General features: G+C 39.4%; 1 protein-coding gene across 1 annotated transcript in view; it reads right to left on the bottom strand.

Annotated features, from left to right (window-relative positions):
* angpt1 (angiopoietin 1) overlaps positions 1-14,405 on the bottom strand; it is a 277,757-nt gene that overhangs the window by 165,033 nt on the left and 98,319 nt on the right. The window contains exons 2-3 of the mRNA XM_061882058.1: positions 2,834-2,989; positions 2,634-2,755 (exon numbers count right to left, since the gene is read on the bottom strand). Of these exons, the coding sequence (XP_061738042.1) occupies positions 2,634-2,755; positions 2,834-2,989 (278 nt within the window). The remainder of the gene's footprint in view (positions 1-2,633; positions 2,756-2,833; positions 2,990-14,405) is intronic.

Raw genomic sequence — 14,405 nt, 5'->3', positions numbered from 1 at the left:
GACGTTGGACCAATCAAACAGAGCCAGGCGGTCACATGACCCGACTTAAACAAGTTGAAAAACTTATTCGGGTGTTACCATTTAGTGGTCAATTGTACGGATTATGTACTGCACTGTGCAATCTACTAATAAAAGGTTCAATCAATCAATCAAAAGTGTAAAGGAAAAAAGGCACTTTTTATTTCAACCGTACTTCGCGTCAGACTGATCGCACAGTTCCTGTCTTCAAAATAAAAGTGCCGCTCCATCGCACCTGCACTAACAAAATAAGAGTCTCCGAAAGCCAACGTAATTGAGCTAGCAAGTTAGCAAGCTACGGAGTTTGCCGCCAATGTATTTCTTGTAAAGTGCATAAAAACGAATATGGAAGCTGGACAAATAAGATGCCAAAATTCAACAACTTTCATGTGGTATTAGACAGAAAAGAAGAACATGTTTTCTCCTCCATTTGAAAATGTGGACGTTATCAGCACTACTGTCTGATTCCAATCAATGCAAGTCATCAGAATCAGGTAATACACCAATTTATATTCTTGTCTTCATGAAAGATAGGAATCTATATGTGTTAAACATGCATGTATATTCATTAAAAAACCTTTAACATGTGAACAAAAACGGCAAAATAAATACATATAAATGATATACTGTATATATATAAATGTATGTGTATATATATATATATATATATATATATATATATATATATATATATATATATATATATATATATATATATGCTTAGGGCCGACCACAGAGAAGGCCCTGTCTCCCCTGGTCTTAAGTCTGGTCTTGGGCACCACGAGCTGGAACTGGCTCTCGGACCTCAGAGCGCGCGCAGGAGTGTAAATTTGGTTGATGTCGGAGATATATTCAGGTGCCAGTCCATGTAAAGATTTAAAAACAAACAGCAATGTTTTAAAATCAATTCTAAAATGAACAGGGAGTCAGTGCAAACGCTGAAGAATTGGGGTTATATGCTGGCCTTTCCTGGCCCCTGTTAAAAGTCGTGCTGCCGCGTTCTGGACTAACTGCAACCGGGAGAGAGCTTTTTGGCTAATGCCAGCATAAAGTGCATTGCAGTAGTCCAGGCCACTTTAAATAAAAGCATGCACGACTTGTTCAAAAAGGTTAAAAGATAAAAACGGTTTAACCTTTACTAAAAGACGAAGGTGATAAAAACACGATTTTAAAACGCCATTGACTTGTTTGTCAAGTTTAAAATCGCTGTCTATAGTGACGCCAAGGCTGGTGACTTTGGGACGCACATAATTTTGCAATGGTCCCAAGTCAGTGAGGGCCGGACCAAATACTAAAATTTCCGTTTTTCCCTCATTCATTATTAAAAAATTCTGGGCTAACCAAGCCTTGACGTCGCATAGACAGTTAAGAAGGGGTGTCTATGGAATGTATTATTATTTAATATATATTATTGTTTTAGTTGCTTAAGAGATATTCCTGGCTCTGAATTTGCTCATTGCTATTTTTCTGTTTTGTGCATTATTTGTTGCCGTAATAATTAAACGAACAGGTTACTCATCAGTTACTCAGTACTTGTGTAGTTTTTTCACAACATACTTTTTACTTTTACTGAAGTAAATATTTGGGTGACTACTCCTTACTTTTACTTGAGTAATAAATCTCTAAAGTAACAGTACTTACTTGCGTACAATTTCTGGCTACTCTACCCACCTCTGCACAATACATACATGTTTTTGTAAAATTTAGGTTTGTGTACAATTAAACTAGGCTACCTAAAAATCCATAACAAAACAATGAACCAGAAAAGTGCATCCGGTTGTGTCTTTTGACTATTTTTAACCAATTTTGTGGATTTTCTTTAGTCATTGTGACTCAAGTTCTGTCAGGTTGGCCCGCATATAAAGGCATCCTGGTTAATTTGCATTTGAAAACAGCTCTCGCAAGTGCACATCGGTTCTCATCGTTCACATCAAAAGAACCGTTCAAAAGACCTGACTCGTTCACCAACGTTACATCTCTCTAGTTTGAAGGGTTTGCCATATAACATTTGTTTCATACGCCATAAGCTGATGATGCACTATTGATCAAGTTGGATTTATTATCGCAGTAATGAATAGAGTGGGTAGGTCACCCTATTAAATATTACAGAACACACTGTAATATTCAAGTTTCCAACATCTCCAAATGAATCATCAAACACTTGCTCTGCTTGCATGAGATGTTCTGTTATTCAACCCCGTTCCTGACACATGATGATCACAAATCATCCCAGTACATTAAAGACGTCCTTTGCCCTTGGGAATGTTTTTGTGCTGGCCTTCAGCATTCCATATTAATAATCCTCGAGAGTATCCTAAAGTTAAATGTTGATTTTTTTTATTTTTTATTTTTTTTAGATCATTATTATTATTTAACAAAATGGTTGCAGTTATGTTGTTGTTTTTGAGTAATCCCCCAAGAGCAATTCCTTTTATAAACATGACTCTGAGACATGACTTTATTCCTAAAAATGCCTAGTCGTGATTTTTTTTTGGTCACGAAAACCGACAGTCCTGTTTTTCTTTTTTTAATCGTATTTGTTTCACCAATTTTCGGTATGAAATTGCTGCTGGTAAATGGCCCGTGTGGATTTGTTTGCTTTAGCGGTTGTTTACCTGTTTTTGTCATGGAGCTTGCTGATCTCATTGGTCTGCACCATTAACTCCTTCTCCAACTTGTTAGTGGACAAAGAATTTTCCAGAAGCTGAATCTCAAGCCTTGATGTCTGATTCAGAACCTGCCGCACACATAAAAAGCAAATGTTACGTCTTAGCAAAAACGATGCATGGGCTGCACCGTTCTCCTAAAACCTTACTTGGGTCTCGACGTCAGTCAGCTTCCGTGTCTGTTCCGCAGTTTGAGAGAGAAGGTTGGTGCCCATTTCCAACATAGCTGCCGTGTGGTTGTGGACAGCGCTCTGTTGCAGTTGAACCATCTCGGTTTTCATGCTTTCTTTGATGTAATTCTCAATCTGAATGAAGCAAAGATTACAGGAAACAGTTGAATGAAGTCCGTCATAGAAATACTGTAGGTGCAAAGAGAGGTCTGAAAAGCACATTGGGTTGGCAACCCAAAATGTTGAAAAAGCCATATTGGACCAAAATACAACAAAACAATCTGTCTGGAGCTGCAAACAATTAAAAGTAGGGGTGTAACGGTACACAAAAATTTCGGTACGTACCTCAGTTTAGAGGTCACGGTTCGGTTCATTTTCCGTATGGTAAGAAAACAACTAAATATAATTTTTTGGGGTTATTTATTTACCAAATTTGTAAGCAATGGCTTTATCCTTTTAACATTGGGAAAACTATAATAATTCTGCCCACATTAATCCACATTAAACTGCCTCAAGTTGTTGCTTTGATTGAATGAAATGAAAAAACCTTTCTTCTACATATAAAAAGTGCAACATCAAACAGTTTCCATTGAAACTGTTTAATGTCAACTCATCTTGCTTAACTTATTACAGTATTTGGGAAGCCTGTAGTTGACTTTTATTATGTAAATGTTGTATTTTTATCAACATGTGATAGCAGGGACCCTGCTATTCAAAACTAGGCTGCTACATTACTAATGATTCATGTAACTATTGCTGAAAAATAGTACAATAGCAATAGGAGAGAATATGTATCCCTAAACACAATGGAGTTCAATGAAATAACAGACAGACAGGGCTTTGCTGCTCCTAGCACACACACGCACACACACACAAGAGCACACACACACACATCAAAATGAGCTAACGTTACGCTAAAAGCTAATTAGCCTTCACCTCAAGCCTATACTGTGAGCTAGCTGAGCTGCAGTTTAAGTTTCTAGAAGGTCAACGGGCTCATAGTGATGTTTGTAATAGTTGTGATTGGGAAGTGTTGAGTATAATTTGGATAGATTCCGCTGTTCCCCTGCTAAACGAATATCTCTGCTCGACGCTAAAACATTGTCTACATTGCTCTGAATACGCACTGCTGATTGGCTGTTACATCGCTCTGATTACGCACTGCTGATTGGCTTTGTATGTAACCAATCAGATGGTTGTGTGGGCGGGAGAATGCTGGGTGCTCACTGCTGAGACAGAGGCAGAAAGCAGAGCAGCTTGTGAAGACTTCTGCTTCCAAACTCGTTTGGTACACCCGCGTGCCGGACCGAAACCCCCGTACCGAAACGGTTCAATACATATACACGTACCGTTACACCCCTAATTAAAAGCTTTATATAAGTGTTATAATGAAGGCAACACACGATGTAAGTGTCTATATTAGCCTACTATCAAAGGCTGACGCAAATTTTCGTGGAAAGAAATGTTGTCTTTTAACTTTTATTCAACACATTTTTGCAACATTAGTTGCAACATTAAACAGTTTCATTGGAAACTGTTTAATGTTGCACTTTTTATATGTAGAAGAAAGGTTTTTTCATTTTATTTAATCAAAGCAACAACTTGAGGCAGTTTAATGTGGATTAATGTGGGCATAATTATTATAGTTTTCCCAATGTTAAAAGGATAAAGCCATTGCTTACAAATTTGGTAAAGAAATAAACCCCAAACATTATATTTTGTTGTTTTCTTACCGTACCGAAAATGAACCGAACCATGACCTCTAAACCGAGGTACGTACCGAAATTTTTGTGTACCGTTACACCCCTACTTTTAATTGTTTGCAGCTCCAGACAGCTTCTCACAGGAGGAGATAACTCCTGGAAATTACTGGTTCAGAATGCCCAAAAGCTATAGATGTGTGTGTCCAAATTAAATGAAACGGCAGGCTGTCTTTTTCTAATGGATTTGTTACAATCTGTGCAAGCTGGGTAACGTTTGCTGAGGTCTGGAACAACATGGCACACAAACAACTATCAGAAATGCAGCCAGTATTACATACAGATAATGTGTCATGAAACATGCAAATATAAATTAAATACACAGAGGACATTGGTAAAGGAAATTAAATGAGCTCAAATATACCTACAAACGAGGCATGATGATGCATTATGTATTTACAGTTAGCCAAATAGCATGTTAGCATCAATTAACTTGCAATCATGCAGTGACAATATATGCCTGATTGGCACTCCAACAACTTAATAACATCACCAAAGCTCACTTTTGTGCATTTATGCACAGCATAAAACGTTTGGTGTACAAAATGAGACAAAGAAGAAGTGGTGTAAAACACGTCTTTCGGTAGCAGCATCTGAGAAAGTTGCACATGTAAACAAACTGCGATGAGTTCAAGGATCGCTGAAATTAGTTGGACAAAAGGGTGCTTGCCAAATACTCTTATCAGTAAATGGGGTTTCTAACAATTAGGAAGGTTTGTGTCATGTTTGTCCTCGCACAGAAAATATATTTGAACAAAAATATATAATTTTTTTTTATCTTTTTCCATTTTCACACATCTCTGAAAGCGGTCCAGGGAGCCACTAGGGCGGATCTAAAGAGCCACATGCGGCTCTATAGCCGCGGGTTGCTGACCCCTGCCCTAACAAAATATGCAGCACTAATAATATTGGACACAATAACATAGCCTGTAATATAATTCTGTGTTTTTTACCCATGTTGGCCAGCGAGGAGGGCCGCCAAAAGATATCCATTTGCCAATTGTAATACACTTTTCCAACGCATGGACAGTAATGACGATCTCAAACAAACAAAGTAGTTTGTGCACAGGGATTGTGGGCAGGCTAGGGCACACCTGTGCAATAATGCATCCATCCATCCATTTTCTTCCGCTTTTTCGAGATGCATTTTTGTGAAATTCTGAATCTGCCTCCTGGGAGCATTTTTGCCATGGAGACCAGCTGCTAGGTCTCTGCCAAAGCAGAGTCCGTTTGGGCAGACTGGAGGAGATCCTGATGAAGAGACAGGGCTGGGACATACAAGCTTCACAGTGTCTTGGCTAAATGAGCAGGTATCGGACACCTCGGTTTTTTTGGACGTGTCCTCGCTCACGCATGCGGACTGGACACTAGCCAAGAGTTGGTTGGTGGCCGAGGATGGAGTCGGCTCTCTTGGTTGCTTTGTTGGGTCTGCTCCTGTCTCTGGCTATGCTTCCCCCACCCCAGCAGACAATGACCGCAGAGGCCTCCACAGTGTATATGTTTTTTTTGTTTTGTTTTACTTTTGTGGCTGTGTGTAGAAGTGGCCGGTTGCATCAGCTTTGCTCTTTTAATGTCTTTAATGTCCTTTGTGTTATTTGATGTTTCCCTCTTACACACATTTATGTGTGCTATGGCTATGACGTTTTTTTATTCCTTGGCCTCAGTTTGGACCCCCTCTCCAGGGGCCCAGGCTTAGACTGAATCCCTCCCCCCAGCGTCTACCTGTTTCTCACCGGAAGTTGGCACACCTGTCAGCGATCCTGTTCTCTCTCCCTGTAATATTTGTTTGCTCTTAAATGGGATTGTGCTGAAAATCTTAATTTCCCTTCTGGGATTAATAAAAGTATTTCTAATTCTGATCATTTCTAATTCACATGTTGTCTGTTTTGCTTTCTGCATAACAAACTTAAAACTGTTTAATTAAAAATATGTTGGGTTATACAAATTATTTCATCCATCCATCCATTTTCTACCGCTTATTTTCCTTTTGGGATTGCGAGGGGCGCTGGTGCCTATCTCAGCTACAATCAGGCGGAAGGTGGGGTACACCCTGAACAAGTCGCCACCTCATCGCAGTACAAATTATTCAATTTCTTAATTTTCTCGATTCGGTCCAGTTGGTGTCTAGGACTGCCTGGGGATTGTTGTATATCAGAGTCTACCCTCAGTCACATGTAATAGGCTCCTGCTCCCACTCCATAAATTGAATGAAGAATTAGGACTTGGGTTGCAACGGTTTGCTGTCCAAGTAAAACATGCAGCTGCATTAACTTTCAGATGTAATATCCTCGCTCGGCAAGGGACGTCAAAGTTTAACAGTGCCTGTTCTTCAGTCGGACACTTTCTTTGACTTATTTACCTTCGGTTGATATTAGCCAACAGTCCACATTGATCTTGGCCGAAAGTCAGATTGAAAATCACAGTCCTGGTAAGGTTGGATTACATTGCATGCTAGTGAACAATATAGCATGACTTTGTTTGAGAAATAATTTGAGTCCATTGAGAAATGTAAAACCCCCGAATCCTGAGGATGGTGCTTTCAAAACCCAAACACCTACTGTTTGTCCGTCTGCTGAGGACCGCGTTACAGAGGCACCTTGAGAGAAAAGGTGGGGGAACGACAGATGGCTGATTGAAAATGAATCCTCGCTGTTTTTATTTAGAAAAAACAAAACAAAAAACGTCACAGACCCTTGGCTGAATACTGCGGTGGTAATAAAAGAAAAGTGCCAAGGAGAAACAAGATTACACAAACACGCCCAATCACCCAAATACTTCAGAGGCCATAAAAAAAGGCTTGTGTGGGTGTTGGTTTTCTTTATATGGTTTTTAACCTCAGCTACTGTTAAGCGCTGTTCTTACTTGGTCATTTGCAATAAATGGAGATGACTGCAGGCACTGATAGTAAAACTTACACTGGATGACTGCCAACGTGAGTGGAAATGAGGCACTTGGCACCCACACTAGAAAAGAGAAACTGCCTTTTTAGGGATGCAATGTTTTCTAATCAGCGCTGATTTTGTTCTCTTGGCCCTTTTTGTCCATAGAGAAAACATTTTAGATTAAACTTCAATTGCTGTTTTTTATTTGCTAGATTGCCTTTTCAAATTATGGCTGGTAGGTCAACCATACCTACAACCTATACTGTATATACAGTATCTACAGCTACTGGTGGGTCTCGACCGACTTATGGTTTGCGGTGGTGCGAGGGTCTTTGTCTGGTAGCGATGTGCAATTCACAAATGAATCGGGTCTTTAAGTGAATGTTGCGAGCCGTTCTTACTCAATACATAAAAAATGTTGTGCAGAACTTATTTGATCTGTTGCAAGTTTTGTTGATTCTATGTAACCTGTTTACGTGTGCTATGGTTATGAGGTTTATTTTCCTTGGCTTCAGTCTGAACCCTCGCCCTGGAGTCCAGCCTTTGACTGAATATGCTTTACTCTCCCCCTCACCTTCCCCAAAAATTACCTGTTTCTCACCTTTTTTTTTAAGGGGTGCAGGAAGTTGGCAGACCCATCAGCGATCCTTTTTCTGTCTCCCTGTAATGTTTGTCTGATCTTGGATGGAATTGTCCTAAAAATCTCAATTTCCCCTGAGGGTTAATGAAGTACTTCTGAATCAGAATCTGAATTTAATTAAGAAAAAATAACTATTAAAAGATTCAGGAAGTTTTTACCGATAATTTTTTTGACAATGATTAGGAAATAAAAAAAAACAGACATTTCACTCTGTGCAGTCCCTGTAGGAATGTGTGACTGAGTGAGCCAATATACGCAAATTCAACCAATTTACCACAAATAAAGTGCAGCTACCCAACTTTTTCTAATACCTGCAACTTCCTTGCACATTTTGGCGAATCAGCGTAATTCCGGTTCCTGTCCATCGCATTAAGCCCTCTGGGTAATGTAGGATTTAAAAAATTCGCAAGGCACGGGCGTCCCCACTTCCTTGTTTGCATTTATTTACCTTTATTTGTTCAGGGTAAGGACCATCGTTTAAGATTGTCAAACACTTTTCAAGCGTAAAACATACATGGAGAATGTCAGCAGTTTGTGGATGACAGAGCAGATAGCAAACAATAAGGACGTCAATGGTTGTATTTTTTTCCATTATTCAAATTAAATATTATTATTATTATTAGTTATAATTAAGTTGAACAGTTCAGTAATTTGACGATAATCTTCGTGTGTGCTTTTACTGCCATTTCGTGTCTACTTTTGAAATCTGTGTTATAAAATCAGTAAACTATTAATACAGTATTTGTTTTTCAGTTTGTATTTATATTTATATATGTATTTATTTATTTACAGACAGACATAATTTTGTATTACAATATTGTTTTTTTTTTGTTTATACCAGAGTCCGTTCTGCAAAAAAGTAATCCCTAGAAGCACATAGTTTATGGTTTATGTAATACTCAAAATACATCCATCCTTCCATCCATTTTCTCCCGCTTGTCCCTAAATACAGTACAATACAATTCCTTTCAAGATATAGACACCAAACACCCATTTACAATTTCCTACCAACCTACCAACAGGTTGACATTTATAAAAAAAAAAAGGGATCTGTAAATCCACCAAATCAGTCTCGATATCCTATTATTAGAGATGTCCAATAATATCGGACAGCCGATATTATCGGCCGATAAATGCTTTAAAATGTAATATCGGAAATTATTGGTATCGGTTTCAAAGAGTATAATTTTTGTGTGCACGGACATAGGGAGAAGTACAGAGCACCAATACACCTTAAAGGCACTGCCTTTGCGTGAATGCAACGCAAACTTGTTCAACAGCCATACAGGTCACGCTTAGGGTGGCCGTATAAACAACTTTAACACTGTTACAAATATGCATCACATTGTGAACCCACACCAAACAAGAATGACAAACACATTTCAGGAGAACATCTGCCCCGTAACACAACATAAACACAACAGAAAAATACCCAGAACCCCCTTGCAGCACTAACTCTTCCGGTACACTACAATATACACCCCCGATACCCCCTAACTCCCCACCTCAACCTCGCCCCCCTATCCCCGCCCACCTCAACCTCCTCATGCTCTCTCAGGGAGCGCATACTGTATCCCAAATTCCAAGCTGTTGTTTGAGGCATGTTAAAAACAAATAAAGCACTTTGTGACTTCAATAATAAAAATGGCAGTGCCATGTTGGCATTTTTTCCCATAACTTAAGTTGATTTATTTTGGAAAACCATGTTACATTGTTTAATGCATCCAGCGGGGCATCACAACAAAATTAGGCATAATAATGTGTTAATTCTACGACTGTATGTATCGGTATCGGTTGATATCAGAATCGGTAATTAAGAGTTAGACAATATTGGAATATCGGATATCGGCAAAAAAAGCCATTATCGGCTTTCGATTGAAAGGTTGCATCTTGAATATCTGCGATCATCTCATACTTTGTGTTGAAATCCTGCGCTTTTAGAGGTTAAAATGAAAGAAACACTTTTCAGGCTTTCCCCTGACAGTTTGTCTGTTTTAGTGTTTTCCTCAGCATTTGTCTGTTTCCTCTGTGTTTAGTATCTCCTGTCTTTAGTTCCTGTCTACTGCTCTTATTTTGTCAGCTTCCTGTCTTGTTCCCTGAGTGTTGTGTTCCTCCTCAGCTGCGGCTGATTGGCACCTGGCCACACCTGTTGCTGGATCATTGTATTGTCATTTGTATTGTCGTTGCCTCATGTCACTCTTGTGTCTTTGCTACCTGTCGTGTCTGGCATTATTTCAGCTATTACCTGTCGTGCTACATCTTGTCCTGGTCGTCGTAGCAGTAGTCTGTTTTTGTTAGCCATAGCTATTTCCAGTTTAAAGTTCCTTTTTGTTTCTTGTTAGCTTCTATGCTAAAGGCCTTTTGTTCTTTATCCGCCCACGTGCGCGCTTCTGTTTTAAACCCTTTGTTTAGTTTTGTCTTAGTATTTATATTAAAATCACGTTTGCTCACTCCATGCCTGCCTCCATCTCTGCATCTAGGGGTTCGTCAACAAATACCCCTGACACACTTAAACAATTTACAATATATCAAAAGTTGTTTCAATGTTCTTTGAAAAAAATATAACTTCACAACTTTCTTAAAAAAATCTGCCTCAAACTCGGGCATTTTTGACTGCGACAATCACACAAAATTCCTGAAAAATCCTGGAGAGATATTAGGAGTTATAATGGGTTCTCCAGCCGAACAAACTGAGAACCACCTATGTTTTGTAGCAATATTAAAAAAAGAAATAAATACATTTAAAGTACCAATGATTGTCACACACACACTAGATGTGGCGAAATTATTCTCTGCATTTGACCCATCACCTTTGATCACCCCCTGGGAGGTGAGGGGAGCAGTGGGCAGCAGCGGTGCCGCGCCCGGAAATCATTTTTGTTGATTTAACCCCCAATTCCAACCCTTAATGCTGAGTGCCAAGCATGTGTAAAAACATGGATTTTGTTGGAAAAAATACAGTATAAGATAATAAGAAGATGAAGCTAATCGGCCATTACCGTTTGTAGGACACGCGGATGTGTTCCACCGAGTTAAACTTGATGATACCAGGGAGTTTGTGCTTGCCAAGATCACAATTTAAGCAAGCAAGGGCTTAATTGCATCTCGGTTGACCACGCATGCATTTGGTGCCATGGTTGAATACTTTACAGAGGAATTCCCATAAAAAAACAGCACTTGCATGTGAGAAGAAATACATTCGGTGTTATAATAACAGAGTAGCGATTGAGGAGGCATTCCAGAAGGTGCAAGAACAGGAGTATCTGCAGTTAATGCTGCTTTTTTTTTTCTCCCAAGATCACTGCAAGAATCATGTTTACGTTTCCCTCAGTGCGAGTTTTCATGTGGGCGTCACTAATGATACCGGTACCATTCCATTAGCAGCGCAAATGTCCTTTTTTTCCCCCATTTGAACTATATTCTAGCTAGACAGTTAATGAGGTATACTGTGCACTACCACAGCTTTGGGCTATCCAGAACATAAATAATGTCAAGATCCAGGGATCCAAGATTTTAACAGCAAAGGGGCTGTCTATCACACACGAGGACGTGTGTTTAGGTTACTGCATATACTGTAGAGTATGCACGCAATCATGGCGAGGATCACAGGCACGGACGGGTGATCCTTAGCATACACATGCTGTGCTTAATCACCGCAGAACGGCTTTCACTCGAGAGCCCGAGTGCAAGATAATCTCTCATGATGAAACTCTCGTTCTCGTCTAATACTGTGAATGTTTACTGCTCCTTTGACATTTTCCTTTTAGTCCAGTGTCCCTTTCAAAAGTGGGATCTTGATCTTTTTTTCCTTTTCTTTTGCAGACAACTCTGGGAGCTGGAAAATGGTAGGCCTGGATTGTTTGAAACACTTACTGCTAGGGTTCTGTTACATCTCTGGTTATGGATGTGTGTGTCGTTGGAAAATCGATCAAGGTGTTCCTGGGCTCAAGTTTCAAGTTTATTCATAATACCATATAACAATTACAATAGTGGTGAATGTCATCATTTAAAGATGTTGGTACGTGAAAGGGTCCCCCAAATAAGCTAGAAGAAGCTTTTGACAGGGGGTCCAAAGGACAATATATACATGGAAAGATGAAACATGGTAGGAAGCACAACAACAAAAAACAAAAACAAAACAACAACGCTATATGATAAACACAAGATATTAGTACTAAAGCAAGCATACACATACATACATTCATTCAACCATACAAAACCCAACAGCAGTCCTCCCCACATGAGGCATTAAAGATAGGTGGTTAAAAGAGAACATTATCACAATTTCAAAAGGGTTAAAAACAATAAAAATCAGTTCCCAATGGCTTGTTGTATTTTTCAAATTTTTTTTCAAAATTTTACCGGTCCCCGAATAGCCCTAAAAAAAGCTTTAAAGTGCTTGATTTTCGCTATTTGCGATGCGACTATCCATTTCCCTGTGACGTCATACAGTGCTGCCAATGTAAACAAACAACGGCGAATACCACAGCAAGATATATCGACATTAGCTCGGATTCAGACTCAGATTTCAGCGGCTTAAGTGATTCAACAGATTACGCATGTATTGAAACGGATGGTTGGAGTATGAAAGTATTGAAGAAGAAACTGAAGCTATTGAGCGAATAGCTATTGACGCTATTCATAGCCATAGCATGGCCGAATAGCTGCGTTAGCATCGCCGGTAAAATGTGCGGACCAAACGATCAGGACTTTTGCATCTCGTGACACTGGAGCAACTTAAATCCTTCGATTGGTAATTTTTTTTTTTCGTATTAAATGTGGGTGGAAGGAAACGTAATATAGTTGCAAATGCATCTGCAGGTTATCCATACATCTCTGTGCCATGTCTGCTTTAGCACCGCCGGTAAATAGCATGCTAACATCGATTAGCGTAGCATGTTAGCATCGATTAGCTGGCAGTCAACATCAACAAAACTCACCTTTGTGATTTCGTTAACTTAATAGTTGCAAATGCATCTGCAGGTTATCCATACATCTCTGTGCCATGTCTGCTTTAGCACCGCCGGTAAATAGCATGTTAGCGTCGATTAGCGTAGCATGTTAGCATCGATTAGCTAGCAGTCACGTCGCAACCAAATATGTCTGATTAGCACATAAGTCAACATCAACAAAACTCACCTTTGTGATTTCGTTGAATTTATCGTTGCAAATGCATCTGCAGGTTATCCATACATCTCTGTGTCATGTCTGTCATCGCCGGTAAAATGTGGAGACACTCCCGCACATTCAATGGGGGTCTGGCGACAGACAGTTTCGCATCTTCGGGCCAGTGGTGCAACTTGAATCCCTCCCTGTTAGTGTTGTTACACCCTCCGACAACACACCGACGAGGCATGATGTCTCCAAAGTTCCATAAAATTGTCGAAAAAACGGAAAATATCAGAGCTGAGACCCTGTGTTTGTAATGTGTTGAAAATGAAAATGGTGGCTGTGTTACCTCGGAGACGTCACGTTCTGACGTCATCGCAAAAAGAGCTATAAACAGAAAGGCGTTTAATTCGCCAAAATTCACCTATTTAGAGTTCGGAAATCGGTTAAAAAAATATATGGTCTTTTTTCTGCACCATCAAGGTATATATTGATGCTTACATAGGTCTGGTGATAATGTTCCCCTTTAAAAGGTAAGTTTTCAGTTTCTTTTTGAAGTTGGAGAATGGATACAGCATCTTGAGGCTCTCATTAAGCTGGTTCCAAATCTTTGGTCCCTTGCCTACAACATTGTGAGCGGTACAAGCCAGTAAACAATGTTTACCTGTTATCAGATCTAAGTTACGAGTGTTGTGGGCATGCTGGGGATGGTAGATAGGAACCAAGCTACAGAGCCTAATATTCAGCCTGTAAATGACTTTATAGGTTAAACAAGCATTTTGATAAATATTGAACTCTGTCAGTCTTAAGAGATGATATTTATGAAATAGATGACGAGTGGGGGCATTAAACTTGGACCATGACAGGGCCCGTATGATTTTCTTTTGCATGGATTCTAATTTGTGAAGGTAGGTAGGGAAGGTGTTACACCAGATGATATTACAGTAGTTTAGATGTGGTTCAAAGAGAGTTTTGTATAAGGTAAGTAGAGCATAAAGAGGAAGAAAATGACGAAGGTGAAAGAACAGGCCAACATATTTGGATAATTTGTTTAACAGATGGCTAATGTGACATTTGAAATTGAGGTATTCGTCAATGATGAACCCCAGGAATTTTGTGGAGTATACTCTCTGTATTACCTGGCCATTGATGTTGATATG

This window comes from Nerophis ophidion, linkage group LG21, assembly GCF_033978795.1.
Source record: "Nerophis ophidion isolate RoL-2023_Sa linkage group LG21, RoL_Noph_v1.0, whole genome shotgun sequence".
In the NCBI taxonomy this organism is placed as follows: Eukaryota; Metazoa; Chordata; class Actinopteri; order Syngnathiformes; family Syngnathidae; genus Nerophis; species Nerophis ophidion.
The sequence above is the reverse complement of the archived record's forward strand: the minus strand, read 5'-3'. Positions and strand labels throughout refer to the sequence as shown.